Source organism: Lepidothrix coronata, unplaced genomic scaffold, assembly GCF_001604755.1.
Source record: "Lepidothrix coronata isolate B3197 unplaced genomic scaffold, Lepidothrix_coronata-1.0 Scaffold102, whole genome shotgun sequence".
Taxonomy (NCBI): Eukaryota; Metazoa; Chordata; class Aves; order Passeriformes; family Pipridae; genus Lepidothrix; species Lepidothrix coronata.
The window spans coordinates 2992027-3007006 of NW_016690282.1; the positions used below are offsets into that span (position 1 = coordinate 2992027).

At 42.4% G+C, this 14980-nt stretch overlaps 2 protein-coding genes across 7 annotated transcripts in view; one reads left to right on the top strand and one right to left on the bottom strand.

Annotated features, from left to right (window-relative positions):
• Nucleotides 1-82: 82 nt before the first annotated feature.
• On the bottom strand, nucleotides 83-11055 carry FBXO7 (F-box protein 7). 4 transcript variants are annotated; one of them, XM_017823377.1, is made up of 9 exons: nucleotides 10775-11055; nucleotides 9127-9439; nucleotides 7927-8154; nucleotides 6435-6576; nucleotides 5280-5363; nucleotides 4085-4177; nucleotides 2960-3010; nucleotides 2272-2309; nucleotides 83-1919 (listed from the first exon to the last, which is right to left on the bottom strand). In XM_017823377.1, exons 1-9 carry the CDS (start codon nucleotides 10894-10896, stop codon nucleotides 1515-1517), a joined length of 1476 nt encoding a protein of 491 aa, XP_017678866.1. In that variant the 5' UTR covers nucleotides 10897-11055; the 3' UTR covers nucleotides 83-1514. The 4 variants fall into 4 exon arrangements, with proteins under 4 accessions (XP_017678866.1, XP_017678864.1, XP_017678865.1 ...); XM_017823375.1 differs by having other exon boundaries at nucleotides 2960-3136; XM_017823376.1 differs by lacking the exon at nucleotides 10775-11055 and adding an exon at nucleotides 10441-10639 and having other exon boundaries at nucleotides 2960-3136.
• Nucleotides 11056-11422: 367 nt separating this feature from the next.
• The window catches only part of LOC108501515 (BPI fold-containing family C protein-like), a 30948-nt gene continuing 27390 nt past the window's right edge, over nucleotides 11423-14980 (top strand). For 2 of the 3 annotated variants that reach the window (XM_017823479.1, XM_017823481.1), the window contains exon 1: nucleotides 11917-13290. The gene's annotated coding sequence lies outside the window, so the exon portion shown is untranslated. Of the gene's footprint in view, nucleotides 11564-11916; nucleotides 13291-14980 lie in introns of those variants that run through there. The other variant, XM_017823480.1, reaches the window with a different exon arrangement.

The following is a 14980-nucleotide window of genomic DNA, read 5'->3' on the forward strand; positions in this document are numbered from 1 at the left end:
ATGTTGAAAGTTAAGGATCATCTTGATATTGAAGGGAATCCATTGCTGTGAAGTAGAAAAGGGAAGAAAGAAGCAATACAACTTTTGACAGCAAAATAAAGTATTATATTTTACTTGGCAAAACTTCCTGACCCTACTGAAGTCAGCTGATTTTATACAAAACAAGATGAGTCACTGAAATATCACCTGAAAAAGCACATAAGTATTACTGATTAAATAGCTTGTATTTAACAGGAAATGCCGTTCCATTTCCACTGTTGGAATTTCAAAAAGGTTTTAGAAAATAGTATCAGTTGTCACAACAGTCATCAGTACCATTTACATTTATAGAAACACTGAGATCAATCAGCTTAAAAAATACGTAAGGAATTAAAAGTTCTAGCAAAGTTTAGTCATTCTGGTCTTCCTTTAACTGAGCTCCAGTGTCAGCCTGCAGATCTCATCAGGAGACTTTTAACAGTGGTCTTGTTAGTTGCTCGTTTGTTAATAAGACAATACTTGAAAGGTGCTCATAACATGCTACAATACATTTCTTTTTGGCAAGATATAATCTGATACTTAAGTAATGGAATTAAATGGAATTCACCGAATTGAAGTGAGAATTCATTCTGCTTCTCATGTTGTTGTGACCCCATTTCCACTGCAACCAGGTCAGCCTACTTAATTCCTTAAGTCAGACAGGGAGAGAAGATGCATTTTTGCACCACTTTTAGTTCACACACAGTAAATGCAGCCATGTACTACAGATCCTTATTTGTAAAGTCAAGGAGAAAGACAAAAGTTTTGCTGCTGATTCTTTGTAAAGTTGCTCTGCTTCTGTTTAGACTTCTGAGTTGCACTGTAGCATGACTTTACTCAGTTGTTTGTAAAATGAATTCATTTGTGTTCTAATACTTCTATTGTAAAGAAAATTCCTTCCCTGTATTCTTTGTGCATTAAGTAACAATACAAAAATGCTTTTTACCTAATAAAACATTACAGGAAAAAGGAAACAACATATTCAAAAATATCCATGAACACACATCTACCATGACAGTGGTAGTATCCTGTTCTATGTGGTACATGGTAACTTTTTTGTTAATAAAGATTATTAATTAGCCTGGTAGACTTTAAACATCATCATTTCTCCTGGAAATTTAGTAAAACTCTTCAAATAAGACAGACAAGTATAGGGTTTGTATTTAAAGTGCTCTTTATCTGATGCAGCAAGTATTTGGTCGGTATCCTTCTGGTCTGTAAGTAGCACTTCACAGACAACTAAGGGCAAGGAGGAGGGGAAGGAGAACAAACTGCTCTAAGTTGTAGCTCTTTGTGAAACAGACCTGAGTGCCAGGTGGTACAGCACTACCAGAGCACAAAACAAACCCAGCCTTTTTGGCTGGAACACTACCATGCACACATGTTCTTGACACAATCTGAAGAGAAGGCAGGTGTTAGTGCCTGGGATTTGCAATCTCCTGCAGTTAGGAAGCAAGCTCAGCGACTAGAAAACTCACTGCAGGAAAAAGCCTCAATCAAATGAACGCACGGCGAATGTCCATGGGGCGGCCCCGGCTGGGTCTGGGTGGAAACCTGTCATTGGGACCAGCTCGTCCTGGAAGCGTAGGGCTTGCTCCAGGCAAGGAACCAATGGGGTCAAAGTGTGGTCTGAATGGAGGAAACTGACCTGGTGCTTCTCCCTGGCCAGGAATGAGTGAGTTAATTGGGTCTCCAACATACGGAAGTGTTGGTCTCTCATCATATTCTCCACCAATGATCATTGGGGGATAGATTGGGTTTGATGGGAATGGGTTGGGAGGAAAAGGATTAGGATAGAATGGGTTGGGATGAAAGGGGATTGGATGAGGTATAGGGGGCAGAAACATCATGTGCCTCCATCTCAGGGCCTCCTTCTTCTGTTTCAACTTTTTCTTGTATAGCTGCAGACAGAAAAAGAAGGCATTTTAAAGCTCTGTAAGTGTTCCAGCTTCAGCAGCTGCATTCAGTTTTATGGCACCTCTCAAAAAGTGCTCCTCACCAGTCTGAAAACCCAGAGCAGCAACTCCCCTGCTTGCCAAAGCCCAGACACAGCATCTTTGGAAGATCTCTAACCCACAATTCAGGCACACACCATGTAACTTTTTGATGCTGCTTTCTCCTATTCTGACGAACATGCATACACGGAACGCCATACTTTTAAACTAAAATTTAACTTGTTACTGGGTCCCAAAGTCTGTGCTTAATTCCCAAATTAGACTCATCTCAGAGAGATTATATAAAAAAGCCACCTACTTCTTTCCAGTCTGTATCACGAGGCCTTGCAATAGGATCTACAAAGAGAAGGAAAAAATTAAGAAAAGCAAGTAGCATTTGTGCCACGGGTGCCCAGAGTTTGTCAGAAGTTGCAGAATAATCAAGACAGGAAAAAACACTATTTGGTCAATACATCCTTTCATAAAGATAACGCATCTTAAAAAATATAAAGCTCCAGGACCATTTAATAGGTAATCTACTTGCACACTCATTCTGTGTAAAGCATTATCTCCAAATGGTACTAAGTAGAGAAATCTCAGAAATACTGTCCCCACCTGTGCCTTCTGACAGCACTTCCCTTGACTACCTTTGTTTCTTCAATCCTGTGTGAGAAATTGTAGCAGAAATATATCCTCCCTCCACTTCCTAATATCTGCAATAGCCAGTACACCAGAGTAGCAAAGGAAACAGATGAAAACAAGGAAGGCCTGCACCACGCAATGGGAAGAACCACATGGTCCACCAGTAATGGCTCAGAAGATTGTCAGCAATTTTCCTGACTTAACACTGTGCATCCACCTGAATTACAGCTGACCGACTGTACTGCATTTCCTCAGAGTGTTTAAATAACATTACTGGTTGCCTGAGGAGCCTCTTATCAAAATCTGTCACACCTAATCCCTCTGTTAACATGAAGCAATTGGAGAAAGATGTGCCTCGACATTACCTCGGAAATCCCGCAGATACATAAACCTCCACAGAAGCTGGTCATTTGAAGCTGTGTAAAGATCACGGCAAACAGCAGAGAGAGAGATGAGTGAACGGACATCTAGAAGCCTGAAAATCCGAAGCTTGAGCTCAAGAGGAAGGACCACTAACCCAAACACATCTGGCAAGTTCAGAGCTACACAGTGAAGAAAACAGAAGTATCACTTAAGTGGTGTGGAGTTTACTCTATCTCTAAAGACCCTAAAAGAAAGAAAGAACATTATAATCTTTCCCTTAAATCCTCTCCCCTTCGTACCTGAGTTGCACCACTTTTCTCAGCAACTACTGTGATGTGACTTCTTGCAAAACAGACCTCTTGCAACTCTAAGTACACCTATAGAGTGCACGAAATAGGGCAAATGACACTTTATACTGACCACTACGCCTAAGAAACATCCCAAACATCTAACTATATTTATAGGCTACAGAACAAAAGAATAGGTAAAGAAAAAAAGACCTGCCCAATTTCATGAGTCTGCAAAATACACATTAAGTACAGAGCACATGCTTCATATAAAACCTTCCTGCACTGAAGTCTAGAGGGAATTCCAGTGAATAGTCTTCAGAACACAAAGCTGAGACCTTTTACAGCAGTAACTATGCAGGGACAGCCTGGCTTCCTACTGCCTCACAAACACCAGCTTGGGTTACTTCCTAACATCCCTTCCAAGCCCTCAATGAACAGTTACTGACAAGATCATTACTGAGGTTAGACTTCCAAATATGATGCTATACAAATTTTTCTGTATTGATGAAGAAATAGTTCAAAACTATAGAACTACTGCTACAAAATTATTATGGTATGATTTTCTCATAATTAAGCGTGAAAAACAGCCACTCCATTTCAGTCTCTGAATTGAGACTAGAGCAGTGAAAAATTAAAACCAGAATTATATTAATATTTTCTCAGTTACAAAGATCAATATAATTTCTTTAGAATATATATATTACTTTATGCTTACTTTTTATATAGCCATCACTGAGAAGCTGTTTCTAACACTTTTCCTTCAAGGTTTTTGATAGACCCCCCCCCTTCCATCCTCACAAATTAAGTATCATCGCTAACATAAATATTTTCTCTCACCTTGTCGGGCAGCAGCCAGGAGAGAGTAAACCAGCTGGTCTTTAAAGAGACGGGATAACTTCTGAAGGTCTTTGTAAACACCTGCAACCTTCTCTATCAAAGAAGAGAGGTAAAAAGCTTAACTTCAAAAGTTTATAACGCAAAAATTATATGAGAATTACAGTTTTCTTGTAAGCAGAACACTAATCTGCTTGTGACCTCGACGGGAGCAGCTCTGCAGCTACAGTGTAACTTGCTTGCGACAAGTCAGTCATTGGCAACTAGAGACCATTTCCATGGTCAGGCTCAGCTTTCCCTTTGGCCTTAAAAAGTACAGTTAAGGGGAAGACTTGAGTTATCCAGAAACAAACCGACTTTCAAGCTGTCAGAGACTCCTTTGTCAGATTACAAAGCTCATGTGTAACACACATCTGTGTTCTAAATGCCTGAAATAATAATTTTTCTGACAGAAGTGGTTATGCATTCTGTTCTCTGAAGAAAGGAGAGCCAGAAGACTCTACTGTTATATTGGACACATTTCAGTACTCAGTTCCTCTAAAACCTTTCAATTAGACTTATACACCAGTGACTGGGACTACCCAGAACCTATCGTAGGACATCAAGTCAGTCTCAACTGCCAATAAAGCAGCTCCTCTACTTCAGAGAACAAAACACTAGCCAGGCCTGTGCTCACAAGGATCCACATCAATCTGCCCTTCTCTGCTTCCTTGACTTAGTCTTCCCTCCAGTTTTGGCACTCTGGAGAAACCTATGTGGCCAGCACATGTTTTCTGACAAAAAGAATTTAACCACTACAGTGCCACAACAAGAGTGTAGGTACCACCAGCCTCTGAAGCCCTGAGCTGTCAGGCAGAAAGGGGGTATTTTCCAGCACTGCTGTCCCAGAGATCCACACATACGCTTAGGACCTCATAAATTACAGGCATAGGGGCCAAAGGATAAACTGGACTTTGCAAAGTTCTTTTCTAACACTGTTAATCCAAGAAATACAATTTGTTTTCACAAAATATGAATAAATGGCTACACTCCAAATTCCTTTTACCACAAAGTTATGACTAATCTAAACGGTAACTACATTTTTATTCTTTTTTGCTATTCTGTACCTATTTGGTGCTATACTAAAGCATCTTTTTACCCACTGTGTCACTTCTTTACTTTTCAGTTTACTACTATAAGTATCATAGCTCAACCATACCTGGGTCCTGAAAGGAAACAAAGGATGCTGGCAATAGCTGGATCCTCTTAACACTTTTAATCTCGTTGTTGATTTTTAATGTTGCTGCAAATATAAAAAAAAAAGACACTTCAAAACTTAAAACATGCTGAGAGATGACAAAGACCACTTCATTACTGCTTTACTCTTTAGAGATGTTTTACTTTCGTCCCTTACTAGATCCCACAAGGAAAATACCCAACTACAGCAAGCAGGTAGACAAATAAAAACTTAAAAAAAAAAGGCATTTAAAATAGCAAAGCAGCAACCAAGCATTACCTTCAACAATTCTATCACATGAAAAGAGATGTAACACAGAAGTTTACTTTATGAACACTCTATGCATGGCAGCTATAACACTGTCCTAAATCTAACCTTAACCCAACTTGGTTAAAACATCTGATCATAATACGTACAGGTTCTGAGAAAACAGATGTGCTTATACAAATTGGCAAAATCAGTTACAAGTTTTACATAGAAACGTAAAAGATTTAATCAAAGATTAAAATTAGAACCAAGTCCCAATTTAATATTGTTTCCACAAAAATGTGGAATTACTCAAATACTAAATAAAATAAAGAATAGAAAGGAAAAAAAAAGACAAAAAAATCTCAAAAAAACCCATCAAGTGATACGGAAGTTGCTTCAAAAAAATAGACTTCTATAATCTTTCTGGACTGAATGTCTTAAACTAAAAACAATTTTTGAGATCACAGTTAGTGTACTACAGGAAAGATTATACATCAGAGCTAAAGAATACATAGTCTGGAAGTTTTAAGTCTAGCAAAGAACATAAGACACAATACTGTAGCTGGAGCAGATCTACTTCTTTTCATGTCTAGCAATGTATATCAAAGTTCACATGAAATGAGACACAAAAAATTTCTAAAACATTGCTGTGAAAAGACCAGCTGAATCTCCTAAGGACTGATCTGTTATAATTAGAGGGAGACAAACAGTTAACACAGAGACCAGAAATGCCACGAGTATTCACCATCAGGAAGTGGCATCTCAGCAACCCAAGTAATAAAGGTGTAGCTCAAAACTTACCTCACGAAAGTGCATGTAAGTTTTCTCTTGCTAAACAATGGTGATACTTAGCAATGTGCATCCAGGATAAAAATTTGACTGACTTACCATTAATAGCAACAAGATCTCCCAGAGGCACACAAGTCAAACCAGCAGAACCTTCCTCACAAAGGGGATGTGTGTACTGTAGCTTATAAACACCATTCCCCCTCCATTTCTCTGGCATAGAGACTGCCTTGGCTTCTGTCCCCTAAAAATGCAAAGAGGTAACACACTGTCACACTTTAGCAGTGTACCAATGCTGAGGGGTAAGAAAAGGATTAAAAGTTAAGAAATTGCAGAATGATGTTTGCAATTCAACTCTTAGGTCTGTTGTAATGCACATTATGACACAGTGATTATGAGTATGTGTGATTATACACTATTTTCCCCAGAAGAGTAAATATAAGGTGAAGTTTAGTAATTTTTTGTCCTGACAGGAAAGGTTTTTCAGTGATTAATCACACCTATTTCTTTGAGACACATGCTTCATTCTGTCACCCATTCCAGCATTCCAATAGCTCCTGCACGTACATTAATTTGCTGCACAAAAAACATGTTGTTGCACCTTTTCTGTGAACTTACAATATCTGACAGGGTTGTAAGAATCATAGTTTGAAGTTAATTCGAAAATTTGAGTCAACTAACAGTTTTTCTTTCAGCTTCAGTATGAAAAGGTTCAGATGGAATCCCGGGGGGTGGATATGACATAACCACAAGTATAAGTAGATTCTTTCCTCCTAAATCTGTAAAGCAATTATCTTCCCTACTTCCAAGCCTGCTCACTGACATAAACAAACTTTCCTCCCAGTGGTAAATGTATTCTTCAGGTAGTATTTCAAATTATGGGATGTAATAAACTTAGATTTATTAAATTGGTATTGGTCAACCAGACACCCACATGTGCTTAGTTAGCCTCACTGCAAGAAAAAAATATGGGAATTTAAACACCTTTCCTCACATCAAGTCTTCTTCTGCATGTTCAGCCACTTATGAGTAAATATTAAATGCAAATGGAAGGGAAAAAGTGAATTCACACATTGTACAGAGGTATTGCCATAGGTGCTCAAGTACGATACCTCTACAGATTAGTGGAACCAAAGCCTAACAACACTTAGCTGAAGTTCATATTGAATTGGAGACAATATTTTGGCAGACCTAGGCCTTGCTAAGCACCACTTGAGCAGGCTACCATTGAGATGACACTGACACTTAAGGCAGTACTTTGATGAAGTGCTACAATTTAAGCACATCTACACATGCTCAAGAGCATAAAGCAGAAACAGAAGGTTATCAGCTGGGTCCTAGGGAGGCTGAGGACCAAAAGAAACACAGGGACAGGTCTTTTCACTTGCACCTAAAATCTGTTCTAGTCTTTAGCCCAAAGAATTACTGGTCAGGGAAATCAGAGAAGCTGGAACTTCAGCAGCCCCTGCTGCCAACTCACATATACAATGCAGAAGCAGATCCTCAGATGGATCTTGCATTACACACTCCCATGATATTCCATAGCTTTCTCACACTGACCAAGAAATTTCTATTTGCTTGTGCACCTACCTACCTGAGGTACATAGCCTGTCTCCATCATGAGCAGATGAACCAGAACAATCAAGGCATCAGTGGCACTAGTACACTCAGCAGAAAGGTAGAGCATCTCCAAGGAATGGGGTATTTCACCATCAGCAGCTTCACTGCACAGCATAGGTTCTGAGGGATAGGAGCCTGTACCTTCTTCCAGGTCAACATCTTCTGGGACTAATCCAGAAGGAAATTCTAGGCTGGATCCTGCCTTCAGGAGAAAACAAAAAATAACTTTGTTCAGAAAATTACACCTCTGTATACATCAATATTTTACATCAATATTTTGCTTATTCCATTTCCCATGATTTCCCATACAAGTTGTACATACAAGATTCATTACACCTCCATTTTCCAGCATTCCAGATGGAGACTGGGATTATATACATAGCCTCTGTATCTTTTAATCTTTATAATACAAGCGCTTCATTAAAGGATCTGTCATTTTATTGCATACACAAATTGAAGACAACATGGTAATACTATATTAAACCTTCAGAATTAGAATTTTTGCAACATACACAGGAATAATTTAATCACTGTAGTATCACCATTAATTTGAACTTAGCCAACATGCATGGCAAGTAACCAAAATGGTAACTGGGACTGCCAACAAACACAACAGGCCTAAACAGCAGGGAAAAAAAAATCCATGGAGTGCATCTGCTGTCACTTAAGGAGGACTGTGGCTTTATTGTAACTTCCTTTCTTCTAAAAAAATCATACCATGTTATTAAGTTATCTGACAAAACTACAGACACATTACAAAAATAAAAAAGTAGAAAGGGAAAGGTCATGAAAGGAAAAAAATAAGAGCCCAATTCCAACAGGCAGTGCCTGTTGCAACTGCTCAGCACCTAGAATCAGTTTCCTCAAGAAGACAGCACTGAGGCAGGTAAGAAACATAATCCTAATTTCCTTAGGAAAAGTGCATGTTCCAACAAAAACATTCACTCCTGTAAAAACGTCAGATCTAAACCACTTTAGACTCTCTGAATTAGCTTCTGTGCCACAGGTAATATACAGAGAGACAAATTTCCATTCAAATAACTGGATAAACACTGGACAGGTATTAGGAGCCAAATATTCTGAAGAGACTCTCTCCTATAAAGTACAGCAATTGACACAACAACATACCTTCTTTTTTGCCTTGTGCTATACAGGACAATTCTCATCTACTTACCCTCTCATCACTCTTTTGAACTTCCCCCTGGGCTTTCTGGTTGTCAGATTGTTCATTCTGCCCTTCTTCTTTTGGACTGTTTGCCTCGCTGTTGTTGGGGGTCAAGGTGGACGGCTCACGACCATTCTGAAGTGGGGGAGGAGGAGGAGTAGGAGCAGAAGGAGGAGGAGGAGGTAGGCTGGGTTGCCCATCTGCTTCTTCTAGAAGTAAGCATATCAAATCACCAGAAACAATCCCGTACGAAGCTAAGGTCTTCTGATCCTCTGTGAGAGCATCTTTTCTGTTCAGTGTTACTGAAAACTTGGTATCAGAACTGAAAAATAGAAGTAAAAAAAAAAAAAGTAAGGAAACATGGTTGGCTGCAACTGGGTAACTGCATACAGAGGTATATATGACTGGACATGGCACTTAGTGCTATGGTTCAGCTGACATGGTGGTGATCAGACAAAGGCTGGACTTGATGATCCTGGAGGTCTTTTCCAACCTTAATGATTCCATGACTCTATAGTTAGAAATGCATACTCCGTATTACAATAGTACTATGCCATGGGGTTTAATCCATTAATAATGAGCTACATATTAGAGAAAGAGTGAGGGCAAAAAAAATGCATGAAATTATTTCCCCCCTTGTTTCTCTCTAGGTACATTTTAAGCAACTGTAGCTGCTTGGTAGATAAAACTTCATTTACAAAAATTTCTCATAAAAAGGTTACAAGCAAAAGCAAACAAATGCCCTTCAAATTCGAAGATATCACACCTAGGGAAACAAGCTTTAAATAAACTAGTGGCTGAGATTATTTAAAAACAAATACTGCTGAAGACTCAACCATCTTGCTTTCTCATGAACCAAAACATTACTTTCAAAGATCAGCAGCTGTCCTAAAGGATGGTAGTCGCAAATGAGGTTAATAAGATAAGATGCTTCAGGGTAAGCACAGATGAAAAGAAAAAATAAATAGAAATGAAACTGGTTAGCAGGGAAGCAGCTACCCTAAAATACACCCACTGTAGCAAGACAAGCAGCAACTTCAGATTTCTCCTGCCCACGTCACACGTGAATCACCAGTGAAACACCAGTACATCGGACCTAATTAGAGGTTCGCGGTACAAACCCTTCAGCCCCCGCCAGAAAAATCCCCTTTTGTAGGCGATTCTTAAATTGGTTCTGCAGACTTCACTCCCCTACAGAGTATGCCGTGAGTTCTTCACGGATAAAACGTTTACGAAATTTAAACCCGGGGGACTCTCCAGGAAGCCTGAGGGAACTGTAAAACTGACACCCTGCACCCGCTGTGTAACGTAAGGGCCACGCACAAACCCCAGTCAGCTCTGACTGAGTTGCGGATTCGCATTTCGCAGCCGAGCACGCCCGAAGTTTTGCTCTCCTGTTCCGCAGCGATCAGTCGGGAAGCAGCACGCGTCCCGGGCGCTGCAGGAGCCGGGGCACCCCCGTGCGAGGGGAAAAGCCCTCAGACCGGGAAGACTTCAATCCCCCGGGACGCGCTCCCTGGCACAGCCGCGCCCGACCGGCAGGGGGCAGCACTGCACCCGGGGGGTCGCGGGGGGCAGACTCCCCCTCTTCCCCCCCCCGCATGGTACGGCCCCGCCACCCCCCTCGGGCCCCCCAATGGTTTGGTCCGCACGGTACCTGTAACCCCAGGCGGGCAGCAGGGCCGCGCGCAGCTGCGCGCGCAGCTCCCCCAGCGTTGGCTCCGCCCCCGGCAGCTCCAGGGCCGCCGTTCGCTTCTGCAGCCGCACGCGGAGCTTCATCGCGGCGGCGGCGCCACCGGGGTATGGGGGGAGTGTCTCCGCTCCCCCCTCGCGCCCCGAGCGGGCCCCGCCGGGCGGCTGCGGCGACAGTGGGGAAGGTGGCGGCAAGGCGCGGGCGCAAGGGCTGCCGGGCCGGGCCGGGCCGCGCCGTTGTTTTGGTTGTCGCGGCACCGCCTCAGCCCGGCCCCGGCCCCGCCCCCGATCGCTGCCTCGGCGTGCCGCGCTCTGACCTGCGCGGCGGCGGCGGCCCCGCCGGGCGGCGGCGGCGACAGTGGGGAAGGTGGCGGCAAGGCGCCGGCGCAAGGGCTGCCGGGCCGGGCCGGGCCGCGCCGTTGTTTTGGTTGTCGCGGCACCGCCTCAGCCCGGCCCCGGCCCCGGCCCCGGCCTCGCCCCCGATCGCTGCTTCGGCGTGCCGCGCTCTGACCTGCGCGGCGGCGGCGGCGGCCCCGCCCGACCGCGATCGATGATTGGGCGTTCGGCTGCGCGCGCGCCCCCTCAGGCGGTGTGGGCGGAGCTGCCATTTTGCGGGTGCGACCCCGGCTGTGCCAGTAGGCGCTGCTCCGTCCGCCTCAGCCCCTACCCTGCCACCGACGGGAGTGATCCCTGCGCCCTGGCTGCCCTCCTCCTCCTCAGTGTAACACCGGGTCAGAATCACGGAATCAACTAGGTTGGAATCCTCTGAGATCGTTGAGTCCAACCTGTGACCGAACACCACCTTGTCTACCAGACCATGGCACTAAGTGCCATGTCCAGTCTCTTCTTAGACACCTCCATGGACAGTGACTCCACCACCTTCCTGGGCAACCCATTCCAATGTCCAGTCACTCTTTCTGTGTAGAACTTCTTCCTAATGTCCAACCTAAACCTCCCCTGGCACAGCTTAAGACTGTGCCCTCTTGTCCCACTGCTGGTTGCCTGGGAGAAGAGACCGACCCCCACCTGGCAACAACCTCCCCTCAGTTGTAGAGAGTGATGAGGTGTCCCCTGAGCCTTCTCTCCAGGCTAAACAGCCCCAGCTCCCACAGCTGCTCCTCATCGGACTTGTCATCCAGTCCCTTCACCAACCTCGTTGCCCTTCTTTGGACATGCTCCAGCACCTCAATATCCTTCCTAAATTGTTCTGAAGCCAAAAATGCCAGCGAAAGCCTGGTGCTGGCTGCATGTCAAGCCATTGGCAAGGCTCATGGAAATGCACAAGGGGAAGGGCTGAAGGAGGCTGCTGCCCTTGAGACTGTTTAGTTTTAGAAAGGAACCTGACTTTTCTAGACCAGACTACTGAGTTGTCATCTCAGAAGTGGTGTTACAACACCTTTGGTCAAATAACCTCACCGGATGTATTAAGTGGTACAAACTGAAGTTTACTGGCTCTAGGTCACCTGTCAAACATGGGAGAAAATCCCCTCCCTACGTCTTGGATCTCTACAAAAAGTACTCTCAGGATTATCTGGAAATAAACACTCTACTACTAAGAGTACTAGTAGTAGTGCTAGTACTTAGTACTACTAAGTATAATGTCGATTTGGGGAACAATGTAAAAGGCACAATTTATTTAAGTTTTCACTTTGTTTAATGAATTATGCTGAATTCAAAAAGCAGTGAATTCAGAGGTAACTTAGAAAAATGCATATTCTCAGATCATCTTGGGTTTTTTTCTAATGATAAAATTTACTTACATTTCTCCATACAAAGAATAATACAAGAAATGTGAGGTGCAGGAAAACTGGTATACTTTCTAGAAGTATAATACTTAAATACACAGCTATCACAAAATACAACTGCTTATTAGGGCCTTATTCACATTGCTTAACCTTATAGAAACAACCCTACTTGTGTCCTTTCAGCACTTAGAGAGCCAGTCAGAAAAAGGACACTGAAACTTTAAAAATTCTCTTTTGGGCTACATGTGGAATTTCCTTTATGCCGTCTGAACATGGTCATCCAACCCAGGAAAATGTGGTTGCTAAATTTTCATTTAAAGTTCACCGTCAGATACGTCTCAAACTGAAGGGCAACCATCATCTTTTTTCAATATGTCAATAAATTCCTCGGTGGAAAGGTGATGAAAGGAAAGGCAAGGAGTCTACTGAGGTGGAACACCACTCATTGAGCAATGGAAGAGCTGATGCTCGTTACAATCAGCTCAGTGTAACTTATCAGGCCCTCAATGACAAACATTAAAACAAGTGATTTCCTGAGAACCTGCAGCCTTTGCCACCCCCCTTTTTGGAGGAATTCTTAGGCTGTTGTCATCAAATGGGGTCACATCCTGGCTAAATCCAGAAGAGCGGGTTGATGGAGCAGAGGGGGATGAGAACGGAATTGGCAAGAAGGGTAGAAAGGACTGTGCCTGTTAGAAACTCTGCTTTGCTCTCTCTGAAGAAGGTTGAATCCAAAGTGAGTCATGCTGCTGCCTCAACCATTTTCCATTGGCCATGAATGTCCTGCTATATTTCATTCTTTAGAATTATCCCTGTCCCAACCACATGCTGTTATCCCACTGGCTCCAGGGCATTTTAGTCTATGCTCTTTTGAAAGGGTGGAGGAGGCTTCCCTTCTTTGGGAAATGTCCCTGGCTACAGTTGTGGTGCTGCCAGGAGAACCACCATTTCAGTAACTTGCACAAGCTGAAGTGATTGTGTGGCATAAAATGGTTCTGTTTCTCAGAGGCTGGCTATACTCACTGTTAGGTAACCAGCTACATGAGTTACAAGTGAGCATTTCTGCTGCCATTCTGTGAATTTTTCCTTTGAATTTTATGAGTCATGCCATAATGTAAGGTTTAGACACGTTTTCCACACAGCACTATTAAACAGGAAAACCTAGGAGACAATTAGGATGAAAGGCTAAAACATTTTCCTCAGCTTTCAAGTCTGGAAAATTTCAAATGACTCAACACTACCATTATTTTTTTTCCCTCACACATCATCCTAGAAGAAAGGGCTATTATTTTATGAGTTACAGTTTTTCTCCACCATTTTAATTTTATCTCAGTCTGCAGACAAAAGACTTTCAATGGCCACATATGACATTGACCTCAGGCTGGGAAGGGCACATGCAAAACAGTACAGGAAACTTGTGTGCTTAAAACCTTGAAAAAATGGTTGTGTAGAGAAGAATTTTGACTTTCAGTATAGTTCACTCTTATCAGAAATTGTGAATTATTTTTAAGTAATTCCTTAAGATAATACACAGAATGGTGACAAAAGAAAGCTCCTTGTCAGTAGTTTAGAATGGTTGTTAAAGACAATATTGTTTCTCAACTCAAAGGATTTTATTGAGGATTTTTCTTCCCCACATGATCAGTGTGAAACACAAGCAATAGAACCTGTTCTACCAAAGCAGTAAAATCCTACTGATAGTTCTAGTGGGTTCTCTTGAGAAACTTGAAACTTAAAGCTGTAGTACTGTTGACCTAGTCCTGTGGCAGAGGAGAACTATAAAGAGTAAAGGTCTCTTTGGTTCAGTTACATACCTCATGGAAATATTTTTCTTCCTGAAAGTTGAGTGTGGTAATAAAGCTGTGAGACAGTGGACCTTTTCCATTATTTTTCTTTATGTATTTGCCACTACAAAGAATGTATTTTATAATACATATAAGTAAATATGTATGTGTGTATATGTTAAACCTTATGATACACATATTTTGAATGACAAGGGTCACACTGAAACCTGTGAAAGAGGGTGGAATGAGAAGAAGGGTATGAAGGCTATAGTAACATCAGGAGATCTGTGAAAGTCTGAAGTGGCGTTTTAAGTGTGCCAATGGAGGAGGAGGTTCAAATCAAAGCTAGTGGAGAGAACCTCCTAACTTCTTACAGTTTGCTAGTGGTCAGCTTTGCTCCTAGAAGGTATTTTAAAGCCTGTTGTGCTGATGCTCTATAGCCAATACATTTAGTGGAGCTCTGCTTTACACTGTCTCAGATTGGTTGAATAAATAATGGCCAGTCTAATACAGATGACTCTTAAGCAGTGTCTGGAGTTTGCTCATGTAGCTCTTAACTGCACTGTTTCTGATTAAAATCTTGATCACAGGGAGCAAAGGACCTTTCAGTGGGTTTTCTGGAGTTTGCCAGATTTCTTCAAA